At 42.7% G+C, this 15801-nt stretch overlaps 2 protein-coding genes and 1 long non-coding RNA gene across 9 annotated transcripts; all 3 read right to left on the bottom strand.

Moving 5' to 3' along the window:
• Positions 1-192: 192 nt before the first annotated feature.
• On the bottom strand, positions 193-6662 carry LOC109736234 (uncharacterized). 4 transcript variants are annotated; one of them, XR_005767275.3, is made up of 6 exons: positions 5875-6662; positions 5295-5425; positions 4055-4123; positions 3101-3164; positions 1672-1954; positions 193-431 (listed from the first exon to the last, which is right to left on the bottom strand). It is a non-coding gene; the product is annotated as an uncharacterized lncRNA (long non-coding RNA). The 4 variants fall into 4 exon arrangements; XR_012202089.1 differs by having other exon boundaries at positions 5295-5394; XR_005767272.3 differs by having other exon boundaries at positions 5295-6662.
• A 1374-nt stretch (positions 6663-8036) lies between these two features.
• On the bottom strand, positions 8037-11135 carry LOC109736237 (SNAP25 homologous protein SNAP32). The gene is made up of 6 exons (XM_020295447.3): positions 10950-11135; positions 9790-10163; positions 9616-9712; positions 9410-9537; positions 9238-9335; positions 8037-8450 (listed from the first exon to the last, which is right to left on the bottom strand). Exons 1-6 carry the CDS (start codon positions 11098-11100, stop codon positions 8351-8353), a joined length of 948 nt encoding a protein of 315 aa, XP_020151036.1. The 5' UTR covers positions 11101-11135; the 3' UTR covers positions 8037-8350.
• Positions 11136-11507: 372 nt separating this feature from the next.
• LOC109736236 (uncharacterized) lies at positions 11508-15326 on the bottom strand. 4 transcript variants are annotated; one of them, XM_073508231.1, is made up of 8 exons: positions 14903-15326; positions 14149-14234; positions 13532-13634; positions 13025-13444; positions 12834-12958; positions 12424-12591; positions 12088-12208; positions 11508-11980 (listed from the first exon to the last, which is right to left on the bottom strand). In XM_073508231.1, coding segments are annotated over exons 2-8 (1017 nt in total). In that variant the 5' UTR covers positions 14227-14234; positions 14903-15326; the 3' UTR covers positions 11508-11978. The 4 variants fall into 4 exon arrangements, with proteins under 4 accessions (XP_073364332.1, XP_020151034.1, XP_040254420.1 ...); XM_020295445.4 differs by having other exon boundaries at positions 12098-12208; positions 14903-15317; XM_040398486.2 differs by having other exon boundaries at positions 12834-13444.
• Between the last annotated feature and the right edge of the window lie 475 nt (positions 15327-15801).

Here is a 15801-nt window from a genome sequence, read left to right as displayed (position 1 = left end):
ATTTCGTGTCGCTATTCTCATTCCCTAGCTGGGCGATTTTCCATCGGGAGAATTAATGCACACTTCCTAATATCTAACGTTCCAACCTTCTACACATGGAGACTGCCCAAAGATTTTTTTTACCATTATCACTTCTTTATCTAGTAGAAGATGCCATTTTTTACAGAGTTATGACATAATATTTTAAGCACATACAATGATATTATTTTCATTATGAATAACACGTCTGTACATCAAGTCATACAAATGAATTCTCAAGATTCAGTTACAGACCAAGTATGACATGACATGCGAAAACCCAACAATGATGTGTGCCTGAGCATCCTTCATCATGTAGGCGACCCCTAAAAGAATAAAGCTGGTGTCATGCTTATTTTGACCTCAGCGCACTGGTTGTTTGGCCCACCTAAACTGGCAACCTTCAAATACACCTGACGACGTTCCATTATGTTAATCTGGCAGCTGACGTGAACATTTACAATGTTCTAAATCAAAATGAGAAAATCTACTATTCATGCAGATAAAATCTAAGAAGCTGGCCAAATGTTGCTGCTAGGAAACTATACAGTGCTACCCATCTTGGTAACGAATTACAACAAAACCTTATGCAAAAGTTATCTTAATTTATTGTTAAGTAAAGTGCTCCCAGGTTTGCTTTGGTTTGGTTTGGAGCCTGATGGCATCCCAACTAAGAGCATTGTCATCAGAAAAGTTCAGGGACATACCACAAGATGAGCTCGGCGCATATGTCAGTCTACAGAAATTCTATGTGGGCTGGTCTGTGAATCATGGTATCGAGGTTCTGTCCATGGGCAGATTTGTTAAAATTAACATCACACCTCATGAATACATGGGTTTCAGATGATGGTGCATGGATCTGGTCCCAGCGATTACTACTCCATGTGTGTCAAAATATAAGATGAATTAAATTTTCAAAAGTCAAAGTTTCCTACGTTTGATCAAATCTGTAGCAAAATACATCTAACACCTACAATACTAAATAAATCAAATATGGAAATATACTTCATCATGAATCTAATGATAATGATTTTCTATAGTAGATATTTATGTTTTATTCTATAAAATTGGTGAAAATTAGGTAAGTTTGAATTTTTAAAAAATTAATACCTTACAAGTTCAAACTGAGGGGGAATTGAACATTTCTGTAAAGACACGACATTTTCTTGAATTATCAAATGATGCATCATCCTAACCATTAGATCATTATCAATGTACGGTCCATAATCATTTGGGCAAATCATAAAATTTCTCAACAAAACAATATCTGCATTTCGTGTTTCTACATGTAGATGGATTAAATACCAATTACGAAAAGTGGTTAAAGTAAGTAGATATTCCTATAATATTTTGGATTAGAGCATCATATCTTGGTGGTCTACACTACCACTAAGACATTACACTCTGGTCATCTGCTTCTCTTTTTTCTTGCTGCTAGATGTGAGCATGACAAGAATCTACCTAAATGGCTGCGAGCTCAAATTTACTGGGAGCAAGGCATGGTTACTGTTAGAGCAGCAGATGTACAATGGGTGACCCAAGGAATTGGCTTCCGCGCGCCCGACAACATTGGTGTACATGTTTTCCCGTGCTTGCAAGTTGTATTTAGTTGCCCAATAGAAGTGGTAGTATTTGCAGTGCAATGGAACCAACCTGATACGGCTTATCCAAGGAAACAACAACATTAGCCAAGGCGGCGGCGGCAAGGAGGAAGTGCTCGAAGTCTGACCAGGGAAGCATCTTGGTAGGTACTCGACAAGAGTGTGCCATTGCTCATGCTCAGTGAGACACACTGTCATCTTTGTTGCCGCGGCTGGTGTTGATCTCTTCCTCCTTCATACTTGATTTTATCACATAACCACATTTAACATTTTTAAATGTTTTGGTCGACCCCAAAAGCATTGCACCGGTAACAGTTGGGTCAATCGTATTATCCCTGAAATGCCGATATAAGAAATTTAGTGAACTTCAACTAAAAGCTCGACGGCAGGTTGAATAGCTAAAGTAATGCACATGCAAAAGCAAGGTAAATCTCTGGCCTCAAAACTTGATTTTTTTGTGTTATACCAAAAGATGGTATTGGCACTTAAATATCTACATAAAAGTTCAGAAGTTGCTTTACATGCGTATCATAAGAATCCTTTTTACAGGATAACTTAGGATTTCATAGTAATGTCTTCACAAGGGCATAAACTTTCTTGGCCACCAACATCCCCACACTGTAAATATTACACTCTATAATACATTTTTTGTGGAAAGATCATCAGATGTAACTAAAAGTCAGTGCAAGCTTATCACATACTTAGCATTGGTCACTCTATACAAACTTGATTTTTTGTGGAAAGATCATCACATACTTAGCATTGGCACAAAGAATTAGCGGCTGGAATGGACCTAATCTACTAATTTTATGGTACCAGCTTGGCTTGCATATGTTTCGACTCATAAGTGGTGTGCTATCTAATTTTATTCCGGTGCAAGACTTTTTTTAAGTTTTTTAATGGATACCATGGACATGCCCAACATCATCGACCGAGTCATCTAATCAAATTAACAATATCGAAATATAAGCAAGGAGAGCAAAATCTGGAAGAAACAAAAGAACAGAATAAAAGAATAGTGTCTTCTATGAATTTTACGGAGTCATCTTATAAATGTCACACATACAGCTGAGTTGGGCTGACTAAGACAAGTTCAGTATATGTGAAAAATCTCAATATCGAGAAGTGGATGCATGAATATGAACCAAAAGTAGTCCTCGATGTTTATGCAAAGGTAGATCATGTTATAATCCACATTAAAGGAATGAACACAAATAATACATTATATGTTATGAACTCATGAGTCCACGGTCATAAAAAATAGTAAACAAAACCCTTTCTTTTTCACCATTTGTAAAACTGTTTGGAAATTATTCCTAGCCAGGAACAAAGTATATGCTTAGGAAGCCAGGGGCAAAATTTATTACTATGCGTATAAATGAAATTAACATCAAGAACCCAGCTTGGATGTACAGTAGCAAAGGCTTGTTTCAAATGCCTCCAATATGAGGCGAACATTCTGTAGAACTTGAGACATTTACCTTTCTGGCTTCATCTCTTTGTCCAGACAAAATCTGCAATTCCTTTCTTTCCAAATCTACCAGACTACATAAGAGGCAAGATCAATCTACTTATATGCACTCATATTATTTAACAAGTTCTTGTTTAAGTCATATAAATCTTGCAAATAAAGCACACGACATCAGTATAATTCTTCAGGAGCTGATAAAAGGAGAAGCATACTCATAAATAATAATTTATCTATTTGTGTGGAGCACTACAAGATACTCCACACAGATGGTGGTATAATTATTCAGGAACTGAAAGAAGGAGAAGCATACCTACACAAATTAATTAATATATTTGTGTGGAGCATGCTAAAACATACAGGATAGGAAGTTTCTTGTGGATACCATCATATGAACAGGTAATCTGAAAGTTTTTAATATTCCATGGCAAATCAATGGCTTCTGATGTACTCTCTTGGTCTCCTCCCCGTATAGACATATATGCTATTGTGACAATAGGCATTGCATAAAACAGCTCTGCCGACTACATACATGACCAGTGTCCAATACCTTCTCTCATTTTCTTCAGTTACATGAGACGAGAAACAAAAAGATCACTTCGACGGGGTCTAGCTACACATATTTGAAGTAGAACTTATACAACAACAAAAACTGATGGTGCGCACAATAGAACACCAAATTACATGTAGTAGATTGAACAGACCACGCCGGATATTGGCCTCTTTCTCTGGCCAGAGCAAGTTTTGGGGACTGGTATTAAGCTTTGCAATATTCATTTACTCAAGGCTGCATTCCTCTTTGAAATATACATGCGTGAATCAAGAAACATTTTAGATGCCTTTGACTGAAAAATTGAGATGCTTGTAATAATCACTAAACTAATAATAAAGTTGATACCAGCAATAATTTAGCATGCAACCACGAGTAGCCCATATGTTAAACTATTATCACAGAGGGATATATTACCTCATTTTATACTCATTTAGAATGTTGGCTGTTGGCTGCAATAACTGTCCAAAAAGATCTAAACTTCTCCTGAAACATAATAGAAACATCATGTTGGCAGCGGCCTGATATTTACATAAAATATTCTAAATATTTTTGGGTGGAACCTGCGGCGATATAGTTCCGCATGTAGTACGGTGCAAATTATTGTTCCTCCATTGCAAAATAATTTGTATCTTGCTAGGACTGGGTCATAAATAGTATGTTGATCATTTATGAAAAAACAATCAACTAAATACTAAATATTTGATCAATGGACTGTGCTAGTACTGTACCGACATTACCGGTGTGTATAACAGTCTACAAGTGTTCGTACTAACTAAAAGTAAGTGATTAACTGATTATGAGCAGACTAATATCGACTGTAAATGTATCAATGCAAAACGACATAAATTGAGATGAGATGTGGAATAGAGAGCAGGTTTATGGAGAGAGTTCTAGAGATTTAGGAGCTCCTCACTCCACACCTCCTAACTAAATATATTTCTTATTTGCAAAAAAAAAAAACTAAACACATTTCTAGATATCCATGTATACATTCAGAAATATAACAGTTTTGATGAATCTGTCCTTCTACTTGTGTTGGACCTTTGGATGATACATTCAGAGATATAAAAACTGCAGATTCAATGCAGCAATCAAGCAAATCACATTTCTCTTGTGAAAGATGTTTAATACTTGATCAGCCTGTTCCTTTGATCCGAGTCTGGAGAATTGTGCTGCCTGGATCACACATACAGACACAGAACGCGAATCACACATAACTGGCCTTAACCAGTATGCAGCTCACCAGTTCTGCAGACCAATCGCATACAAAATACTCTATTACCTCCGTCCCAAATTAGTTGTCTTAGATTTGTCTAGGCACGTATGTATCTAACACTAAAACATGTCTATCTAGACAAGTCTGAGTCAACTAATTTGGGACGGAGGGAGTAAATGGTATATGATGCAGTCTGCTGAACACTACTGCTACAACCAAATATGTGGCGACAGATGTGCTGCATCCAAATTAGTCGCCTGGATTACATAGTAGAGTACAGGCGTACAGCTCGAAATCCAAACTTTTTTATTTATTCAAATTATCTCCATTATCTTGCTCTCCCTTTACACAAATCCATTATCCGAGTTGCGCACAGGTTTAATTTGCGCGCAAAGAAGGGGGAAGACGCGATCGATCTGGCGGGGGTAAAGTGCTCACTTTTGTCGTCCTCGCGGCGGCGCTTGCAGCTGGCGGCATCGTCACTGCCGACGACCTCGACCCGCAGCCTCCTTGTCGGAGAAGGCCTCCTTAGATGTATCTTATGCAGATATATTGGCAATGAGACAAAACTGCAATTAACAGTAAGGTAAATTTCTCATGTTCAGTTCCATGTTCAGAACAGAAAGACAATTCTTGATATATTAGATAAAGACCTCAGACAAATCTTCCAGGTTCAGTATATTAGATAGAGACATCAGACTTAATTTGAATTCACTACCAGTAGAAAAAGTAGCAGGTTGTCACTTAAAATCCCTTCAAACTAATAAACCGACCCATACCATAGTCCACCCAATTGCAGTTGTAGAGAAAAGCTTGGAATTGCTACAATTTGAGTTCTAGTTCAATTGAGATAGACTCACCATAGTACTTTATATGGTTTCCCTGCACCTTTTCTTGTCGAGGTAATATAACTTGATGGAGGAACTCAAGATTAACCCATCCAGTTTACTTCAATATGCAATGCACTCAGAACAAATAGCATTATGAAAGAAACTTGAGCTGCCCCTATGGGATGCACCTGAACCGCTGCACGAGCTCGCCTTTGGCCGCGACCTGTATGACACGAAGCACATGCTCACGACAGAGCAGATGTGTTGGTCACTAATCGCAGGGGAGCGCATGAACGTCAGGAGTGCCTGCAACATCTGCGTCAAGATGGCCTCCTCGGTGGCAGCTTCAACCCCGGCCTCAAAGCGGCACCCTGCGATGGCGTCGACGACCTCCGCAGGCGGAGCCGAGGAGTGAGGGCCTGTTGAGCGCGATGACCTCTTGGACAGAGGCCGGCGTGATGGCGCCGCCAGACTCCTCGAAGCTCACGGCATGGAGAAAGGTCACAGCGGTAGCGGCTATTCTAGGGTCGCGGGTAGATGCAGGGACTCCTTGATTCACACATCTTCGTCCTGCCAACGTTGGCACATCGCCACCGCGGTCCTCTTTGCTCTCCCTCCCCTTCTTCCTCCCCTCTTCCATGGCTGGCACAAGGGACGCGATGAGAGGAACAGGAGGCAACGCCTCATCCAGATCGGGCAGGGGTGAGTGTAGGGGAGGGGGCGAGGCAGGCGGAAGGACGGGCAACAGCGGAGCAGGGCGACGGGGGGCGGCGGCGGCGGCGGCGGGAGGCGAACCCTAGAGCAGGGGCGAGGTAGGTGGAGGGAGGGGCGACAGCGGAGCAGGACGGCGAGGGACGGCGGCGGGCGGCGAACCCTAGAGAGGATCGAGCGACATCGAGCGATAGGAGAGGCGAGACCGAGGGAGAGGGAGGAGTTGGATCGAGCGATGCGGAGGGGGAAACCAACAGGGAGCACGGAGGTGGGAGGATGACGGAAAAAACCCAGTGAAATTAAACTGCGGAGACTATTCATCAAGTTGTCCATTAGGAATAGAGATATTATAAAAAGGAATCAATCATATGTCTATATCGATCATTTGAGAAGCGCTCCGTTGCCGTCCACACCACACCCACCTCTACACTCGGGCGCCGGCTAGACCACCTTCTCCACCATGCCCAAGTCCTGGTTCTCCGTGCGACAGGCGGTGGTGGCTCCAGATCTTGGTGTCGGCGCCCTTGCTCTCCGAGGCCCTCATCCTCCACAGCCTCCTCCTCCGAGAAGGAGAAAATCGTCATCTCCTCCGGCGACGAGGAGGAGCAACCGCGCCTCCTCTTGGAGGCCGTGGTCATGGACGACCAGCTTGTGCGGCAGATCGAGCTCTTGATGGAGTGGTCGCACCGGGGTCGTAGTCCGGCGCTGTCATCGCTGCCACCAACCCGCGTGAAGGAGGAGCCGTCGCCACGCGGACCCCAACCTCGCAATGGCATGGGCCCTCGACCTGTCACTGACCACCATTGAGACAACCATGTTGTGACATCGCTACCTCAACGGGGAGCTCGCCAAGATCGACGAGGAGTGGTCTCTCTACAGGATCGCCGTCGCCGCCGCCGGCAGGGGCAAGGGCAAGGCTCCCCGGCCTAGGTCGGCGTTGGCCATGACGGCCCTCCGCACGGAGCAGGAGAAGCAGAATGACTCCTCACCGTGCCCTTCCGCCGCTGGAGGGAGCACTTCGACGAGGGACGACTACGGTGCCGCTGGCCAGGTTGACCACGCGTACTAGGTCTAGTTTTTTAAAAGTTTAAGTTAAACGGATGGAATACTGTCCCTTATATATACACGTCCGAATTTTAGTTAATACCATCGTGTTTGATGAAATTCGTGGGACGTCGTTTGGAGATGCCCTAAGTTCACAATGCTAAACCGGTTTGAACACCTAGTGCCAACCTAGAGTGCTGCTATGTTCATGCCATCACACACTAGTTTAAACATCAACACACTACTGAAGGTGTTGAAATATGACTGCCAAGCTTCCGCCAACAATGTGCCAACAATAGACTCCTTGTAATTGCAGTATATGTGCCTTACTCACTTTACTTTCATGCAAGTTTGCTTCCACACTTGACTCCAAATGATCATATACTATGTTACATCTTGTTCCAAATCACCTCCACGTCACAAGTCATACTGGTTTGACCTGGGTGAGAGACCAAAGTATTGTGGTACTGAAAGTTAAGAGTTAAGTTGTTAGATTTTGGAGTTTAGGAACCAAGCTTAAACTTGTCAATAGTTGAATGAACATTTTTTAAACATTATATGTGGATCACAATTTATGAGTGGCATGTGTCAACTATGGAAAGCCGAGGGTTTTTCTATGTTGAATTTCGAAAGACAGAAAACTACAAATCTTTGTACAAATACAGATAGTTGATGTTGCTTTCAAAATCTCTGAGCAATTTGGTTGATCACAAACTATGGAAAATAGATGATTATATGTGTGCACCACATACGTATTTTGGGGGCAATGTTGCAACTTGCAAGGATACTTTTCCTTCCCAAGAGAAGTTACAAGGGTATGCTTAGCAAGGCAGCGGCAGCAGCAGCAGCCATGTTTTGATTCTGCAACCTCACATACCAAGACTGCACTCATACATTTTCGAGGCAATATTATTTCCCAAGCAAACGGCGTGCACGCTGGTTGGCTCCTTTCACCCTGGAGTTGAGTTCCTCCACATCATCTTGTAGACCGTCCATGGCTTTGTTTTGCCTGCATTCCAGTATGTATATACAACACCATTCAGCAGGATGCACAAGCACAGAACAGAAGAAAAAGTCCTGATGGAATGTTTTATTGTACATTTCAATCTGAAAAGATTGTTTTATCTATTTTATAAAAGGACTCCTTTAAAGTTGTTTTTTCTTGTCAGTAAAAGGTAACTAGGAACACAAGATTATGGTGAAATGTTTATTTTCTTTCTTTGTCCTTAAAGACCCTAATGGCATGTTTTGTGAAACCATGTGCGGTGCACGTTTTCGACCTTGTGCGAAGATTCTATCTGCACTAGTGTTATGTTTTAAGCGCTAAAATGTTACTTGGCCACACCCACACATACATAATGTTACTTGTGCACACACGCATAAACACAATAATATTTCCATTTAGCTTAAAAACATGACACTGTTTACTTTCGTAAAATAAGACAAATATACATGTGAAGTTTCATTAATTTATTGTCACTTCTTGGAGTTTGTTAAGCTGAACAAACACCAATCAATCAAGAGCACTCATTATTTACTGTTCTGTATAAAGCATCAACTTGGTGAGCAATCTCATTTTTTTTCCTGTAAGCGCTTAAAAGGCAGTGAGACGTGTTGCATTCAAAACATTGTTCCAAACCCACTGACAAACAAACCGGGAAAGGACTGTACAATTCCATGGAAGAAAACAGGGTGAGGATACTTTTTAACTTGGGTGTGATGTTTTTCAGGCAGAATCCTCACCCTGTTGGCCAATGAAATAAGATATGGTGAACTGAAGTCGATGAAGCACGTACCTATCGATTTCTGAGCCCATGTCGAGAGCCATGCCCTTGAGCTGTCCCAGGACATCGCTAAGATCAGAAAGGGCATTGTCTTGCTTATCTTTCTCCACCTGCCAAATAAAATGGTTTGTGATTAGTCATTAGGTCCAATTTATGCTGCATGGATCCCAGCACCAGCACAAACCTGAACCTTCTCCATGGCGTTGGTAGGATCAGAATACTTCTGAGGATCCGACTTCCCTACGGGGCTTGAAGACAATCCTAATTTTTCTCTCTGCTCTAGGTGGTTAGCCCTTCTTTTGAAGGGATCATCTATTTCAATAAGTAACAATGTCAGCATAAAGAGAACACTCAAAGTCAACCTTGTTTGAGCCCAATGAAAATGCAAACCTCTCGAGATAACTGCTGGTCCCTTTATTTGCCTGGTTTTCTTGGGCTTCCAGGTTTTTGAGAAAAACCCTCCAAGGCTTCCCAGAAGTGTCTCACTCTGAGAAGGAAAACCAAGAGCTCAAACACCAGTAAGAAGTACAGTAGTGCAAAAGAAACTGCCGGCTTCGAGCTTACCCTGCTAAGGTCCTGATCAATGTTCGCAGCGGTTTCATGGGTCCTATTCATTTGTTGACCCTGCTTGTGCAGGGCGATCATAGTGTTGGTAGCATCCTCCTTGATGTTTTCAGCGAGCCGAAGGCAGACGTTCACTTTCTGAGTGACCTCCTCGGCCTTGTGTGCAACGTAGCCCTCCAGCTCTTGCACGGATTGGTTGTCGAACCCGCCTGAATCGCGGAAGCCATTCTTGTATCGGCCATTGGCGCCAGGATCAACTGAGTTGGAAGATGATGCTCTTGCACGCCTCGAGGTAAATTCAGAGTCTGAGTCGGAATCGAACGGATTTGGTTTAGAGGACAAAGGTTTTGCGACGCTTGACACGGGCATCTTTCCTGTTCGTAGCCACGATTTAGCTAGTTATAAAATGCAAAGAAGACTGAAGAAAGGAATTCAGGATTGTGTTTACTAGAGATAAAAGTAGTGAACTCCACGTCTAATTCATAAGTGAGGGGAGCAGTAGAAAGCTGAAAGCCTCAAAGTAAGAGCCATCGCTGAATGAAACCTATGAGATAACAATATATACTAGAAATTTAAATCGATGAAACCATGTGAATATTCTCATTTTTAGGAAATTCGGAAGCTTCAATTTAATCTCAGTAAAAATAGTGGATGTGGGTTGATGTGCTATATATACCTGAAAAGTTTCGAAATATAAGTCAATTCCATATATCTATGACATTCGAAGAAAAAGGGTAAATGCTTAATCAAAACGGTTAAAACTCGTGAATTTGTTCTACAGTTGTACTTTACTATAATTTTGAGCAGTATATATAGTTATAACCCAAGTAACATTGCGCAAGAACTTCCTCCTGGCTTGCACGACGATCGCACAACATCCCTGCAAAAATCCTAAAGACCGACCATGTCTTCAGAGACCGAAACCCAAGATCAGTCGTGACACGAACGACACGAATCACAGGCTGATCCCGCACCTAAAAAAGAACAGTCTAGGATCCCATGTCGCCTGAAGAAACCGGGGTCGAGAAACTGCCGTGCGCGGGTCGCAGTTGCCGGAAGAAGACCGGCAAGAGGAACGAACTGAGGTAGGGAAGAGCCGCATCCTGGGGCGAAGGAGTTCCGATGAGTTGATAGAGGTGGAAGGAGGGAATGGATCGAACCTGAGAGGAGAGGAGGCGCGCGACGAGGGTGCGGAGAGGTTGCCGGCCGCCTGCTTTTTCCTGGGCTGGGCGGCAGAACTGGAGTTGGAGGCAAGGAGGATGTCCTTTTCTTCCAGGACAGTTGCAGACCTTCTTGCCTCGCAAATCGCATTTTTATAATCTCGGATTACCCGGCGTCATGTTCTGGCCATATGACTTGACCTCGTCCTGTAATAACTGAGATTAAATTGTTTTTTTATGTGTGGAATAACTGAAGCTAAATTGTTACTACTACTATAGAAATGACTGCAAGTTTAGGCAAACTTCCTGCGTTATATGATCACTCCTACAAACCGTTCATGCCCATATGAGCATCAAACATTGTTGAGAAGGCCAAAATAATTCGAGAAATGTGCATGCAGCCGTGCAAGTCTAGGATTTGAATGGGCTTATTTCAACATATAAGAAACCTAACCATCTAAGCTACGTGTTCACCATTTCTTTTCTAATCCTGGAATATGTTTCTGATCCTATTGGACAAATAACTCTCGTACAAACCACGTGTACACACCAAACTCATGCCACTTACAACATTCTCATTTGGCAAATCTGTGTATGCTAATACATGTAACATCCTTGTGAGTCCTGAGGCTGAATCTGAGACGATACATATGAAGCTTTTACAAGTTACATTCGCGCTGCCGTTGGAGCTTAACTCAAGTGGTAATCTGTAAGTAAAATAGCTCACTAAGGTTACAAATGCATCTACAAACAACAGTGGCACAAAGAATTATATACAGCAACTGCCCACATGAGTGCATATGCATCTAGCATCCTACATTATTTACTGCGGCACCATCTGAAGCTTCATCGGGATGCCACTCTACTAGCGCTTGGTTCTCCGGTGGTGTTTCGTCAATGTTGCTAGCATCGGAAGATCTGAGGTCAAGCGACCCTTCAATCGAGCAATTAGACAACTCTACCAGCATTGGACAGAACCCGCAAGAGCAAGATTTGCAAACCCTCCCGAGGTTCATTGCAGAGTTCAATCTCTACAATGGAGGCATATGCATGGTGTATCAGTACCATGAAACAACTAGTATCGAGCAGAAGACTGCTGCAAAGATTAGTTCATTTTTGGTGGGATGCTATAACCTACATGCACATACCCCTAAAGCATCCTTCAGTTTCTTAATCTCCGTAGCTTGCGTGTCAGCTAGCTCATGCGATTCCTGCAGTTGTCTTAGTGCTCCGCTCAATTTCCTTTGCTCTTTGGAGACCTGGTTTTGAATATCAGAAAACAAAATTAAATCAGGGCGTAGAGGGGTTGTCAATATGACAAGACTAAGAGATTGTGTCTATTTCATTTGTAATCATGCGATTAGATTCAAAATTCAAATAATGGTCTTATGGAGCAACAACTTGAGCTATATGTGCAACTATATTTCTACTGGTGCAGTTACAGTTAGGAAAAAAAAAGAGTCTATTTCTCTACCTGAGCCTCCAGCTGCTGAATTTGTTGAATAGCCGCTTGCTCAATGCAAGACCGACGCTTGTATTCTTCCTCAAGCATGCCAGTTATCTGGTACCTCAATTCAGCCATTTCTTGAGTGAGATCTTCTGCATCCTCCTTTGCTTTCAGTTTTTGTTCTCGAAGTTCTACCTAACAAGGAGAGCAACACTTAAATCTCACCGGAAATGGGAAACTTATATTGAAATCAGAATCAACAAAACAGACAGATCCTTGAATTTACCCAACTAGCAGTGCAAGCAACTAAATTCCATAGCGATACGTTCAAAATAATTTGTTTCTGAACTTGTTTGGTAGTAGAAAACTACAGATGGAACGTATTCGAACGAACTTATACCAAAATGCTGAAGTACAAGTAGTACACAAACTCTGACCTTGAGCTGCTCAATTATAAGTTCAGGTTCTTCATTTTGCTTCCCCATCTTTTCAAGAATTTCATGACCTCTTTCATAGTTTGCATGACCATCATGCTCCACTGTTTTATCAAGTTGCTCCACGCCTGTAGAAGAGGATTGTTTAGGAGCTCTTCCAGGCAAGTACTCTTTTTTCAGTTGTTTATTCTCACCCTCAAGATGATCAATAGTCTTCCATGCCTCTTGCAGCTGGAGCTCATGTTCTCCCAGTTGCTTCTCTATTCTAACTTTGTACTCGGCAGTATGCTGGCTAAAGCTCTCAGCATCAAAAAGTCTTTGCTCAAGCGTAGTCAAATCAAGTTTTAAACTCTCAATTTCACATTGCATGTCCAAAGTTACGCTTTCGAGCTTCTCTATTTGTAAGGCTGCCTTTTGCAGCTCCTCTTCTTTACTTTGGACTTCTTCCATCAGAAGCCAGCACTGAGAATCAGACCGCATCAGAGCATTGTCCATAACTCTCACTCTTTCAGGAAATTTCTCAAGTTCAGTTAGTTTCAGTTCAAGGCCGTGAATATGCTCCCCCATGATGTTTGCTTCAACATTCCTGATATTTAACTGATCCTGCAAATAGTCTGCACTTGCGATCAGCAAAGACTACATAAGCAATAAGGTTTGCAATAGCCAGACAAACAAGAAATGGAATAATTCCTAGAGCATACCAATTTCCTGATAGCAGTTGCTCAGCTCAGTTTCCAATTTCTCAATGTATTGCCTGTCCTTTTGACAGGCCCTAGAAGCTGCATCTTTGTCAAGCTGTAATTTCTGCATTAACAAAACTACGAATTCAGTGAAGTGGTATCTCTATTAAAAAAAGTTGGAATATTTTTATAAAGAAATTGCGTTGCTATTTGACTTGGGATAAGACAGAGCAAAGTGATGCAAAAAAATTTGTTTACTCTGAAAATGTTTCAAGTGCATTTTTATCTTTATGCTACCATGTGAAATGCTTAAAATACATTCTCATCAGACCTCAAGAAAACATAATCATCATGCAAAATTACGACTTACTCTAAGTAAGACATAACATCTTATCAAATCAGCAATTTTATCTCTAACACATCAATCAATACCATGCAGCCATGCATGATATTAGCCAAAGAGGAACCATCTAAGTACCACATACCATTATGAGAACGATCAATGCGAGAGTAGTCCAGTATCAATATCATCATGCAAATTACTATTCTATCATATCAATACCAACAAATAATGCATTTTAAAATTGGAATCTACAGTAGAAAAAAAATCATGAAAGGGATGTTCAAACCATCAGTACCTCCTGATTCTTCTTCCCCCTTCCAGGCAGAACTTTTGCACCATTAGCTGGACAATGGCCATTGGAGCTACTAGCCATATGCCGATCTGCAGAATAAGAAAAGGCTAAGTACGAACATGGGCGCCATAAGTTATCTAAAATGGCATGTTGTACCCTTTGAATCACCCATTGGGAACAAATTTGTCATTAGAACACCATCTCAAAACTAATATCTGGCAATCGATAAAGACCATAAACAATAATCATTACCACTACAAATAAAAGCAGCCATAAGGGGATCATAATTTTACCTAAAGTATATAAACTAAGTCCTAAATTTTTTCAGGTGTGCATACAAATGCATTCAGGAAACTTTCATTTGTCAGATTGGAAAATGTTGCTCACGAGGAATCTACCAAGGCAAGTTGAAAAACTGCCACCAGGTGCAAATTGGGCAATTTGTTAATTTTAAGCAAACAGGGATGCACACAACAATTGAGTTGCAAATCGAGAAAAGTCACCTTTCAGGTTCAATTGTGAGAAGAAAAGATAATGATATGTTTGATAGTCTCGAGCGCAATGAACCCAATAGAGCATCTCATTTTACAGAGGAAGGAACTTCGTGGGCAGCAGATGCAAGAAAGACATATCCCAAACTTGTTGGCACCTACTTGCTCGGTTGCATCCACCGCTAAACTTCCGGCGCGGGTGGATCTAGATGATGTGTTCAGTGTGATTAATTTAACTAATCGCTGGATGAAAAGCAATGCCGTACCTCCTCTAGACGAAATGGGTGAGCACTGCGGACGGGGTGGGGGCAGCGGGAACGCGATGCCCCGACGAGGAAGAACGGGAACGGCGGAGGTGGCTAGGCAACGCGCCTTAGAGGCCGTGGTGCTTCGTGTGGATGGGTGGATGTGGGGTGGGGGGGAGGGAGGGGGGGTTGAGGCGTCGGCGGTGACGCCGCTAAGGTACGGGCACGGCGGCAGCTGTAGGCCTCGGTTGTAAGAGCAGGGGTTAATACGGCGCGTTTGGAGGGGAGGCGCTCGGAGCGGCGTTCGGGTAGGAGCGTGGTGGCGACGGCGGCGGCAGCCGGAGTATAGTCGGCGGGGCGGCCGGCGTGGGTAGGTAGCTCTGGTGGAGGTCCAGCGATGGGAAGAGTCGCGGTCAGGTCTGGTGAGGTGTGACTCCACCGATCTTGGCTTGACCTGACCATGTGAGGCAATCCTGGACATATGGGTCGTGCCGTGTGGGCCAGCCCACGGGCATGGAATCTGGGCCCGGCACGACACGCAATTAAAGGCCGGGCTGGCCTTTACCCCCCAAAAGTCAGGCCTTAAGGTCGGACACGACACGACCTTTTTAATTGAGGGCCGGCATGACACAGTCAGGGCCTAGTGCGGCAGCCCGTTTGGCACTTTATATCTTTGTTAAAATATTACTAGCAAAAGAGCCCGTGCGTTGCAACGGGAGAGAATACATAACACACGCTCTTAACTCAACAACCATCACTCAAAACCATAATAGGTCCATCTCCTTTATTTTTGCGAGGCATCATATTTGTGTTGTCGCTTAACCTCCTTCTCACACTCGCCGGCGATGGCCTCGGTGTTCACGCAAAACAACAAAAACCTGTGTTGAATATGGTTAATCCTAAGGTGTCTCTCTCTCTCT

Source organism: Aegilops tauschii, chromosome 2 (assembly GCF_002575655.3).
Source record: "Aegilops tauschii subsp. strangulata cultivar AL8/78 chromosome 2, Aet v6.0, whole genome shotgun sequence".
NCBI classification, from domain to species: domain Eukaryota; kingdom Viridiplantae; phylum Streptophyta; class Magnoliopsida; order Poales; family Poaceae; genus Aegilops; species Aegilops tauschii.
Note: the sequence above shows the minus strand (reverse complement) of the source record. Positions and strands in the feature narration are given on the sequence as shown.

Bases quoted from the DNA above. Each gene is read 5' to 3' on its own strand.
- LOC109736237 (XM_020295447.3), bottom strand. From the start codon at position 11,100: ATGCGATTTGCGAGGCAAGAAGGTCTGCAACTGTCCTGGAAGAAAAGG. The intron at 9,538-9,615 runs GTTTGCATTTTC...TTATTGAAATAG, and splicing joins ACCAGCAGTTATCTCGAGAG to ATGATCCCTTCAAAAGAAGG. The intron at 8,451-9,237 runs GTACGTGCTTCA...ACTGGAATGCAG, and splicing joins ATGGGCTCAGAAATCGATAG to GCAAAACAAAGCCATGGACG.
- LOC109736236 (XM_020295443.4), bottom strand. From the start codon at position 14,226: ATGGCTAGTAGCTCCAATGGCCATTGTCCAGCTAATGGTGCAAAAGTT. The intron at 12,592-12,833 runs GTCAGAGTTTGT...TCTCCTTGTTAG, and splicing joins TTATAATTGAGCAGCTCAAG to GTAGAACTTCGAGAACAAAA. The intron at 12,209-12,423 runs GTAGAGAAATAG...ATTCAAAACCAG, and splicing joins TTCAGCAGCTGGAGGCTCAG to GTCTCCAAAGAGCAAAGGAA.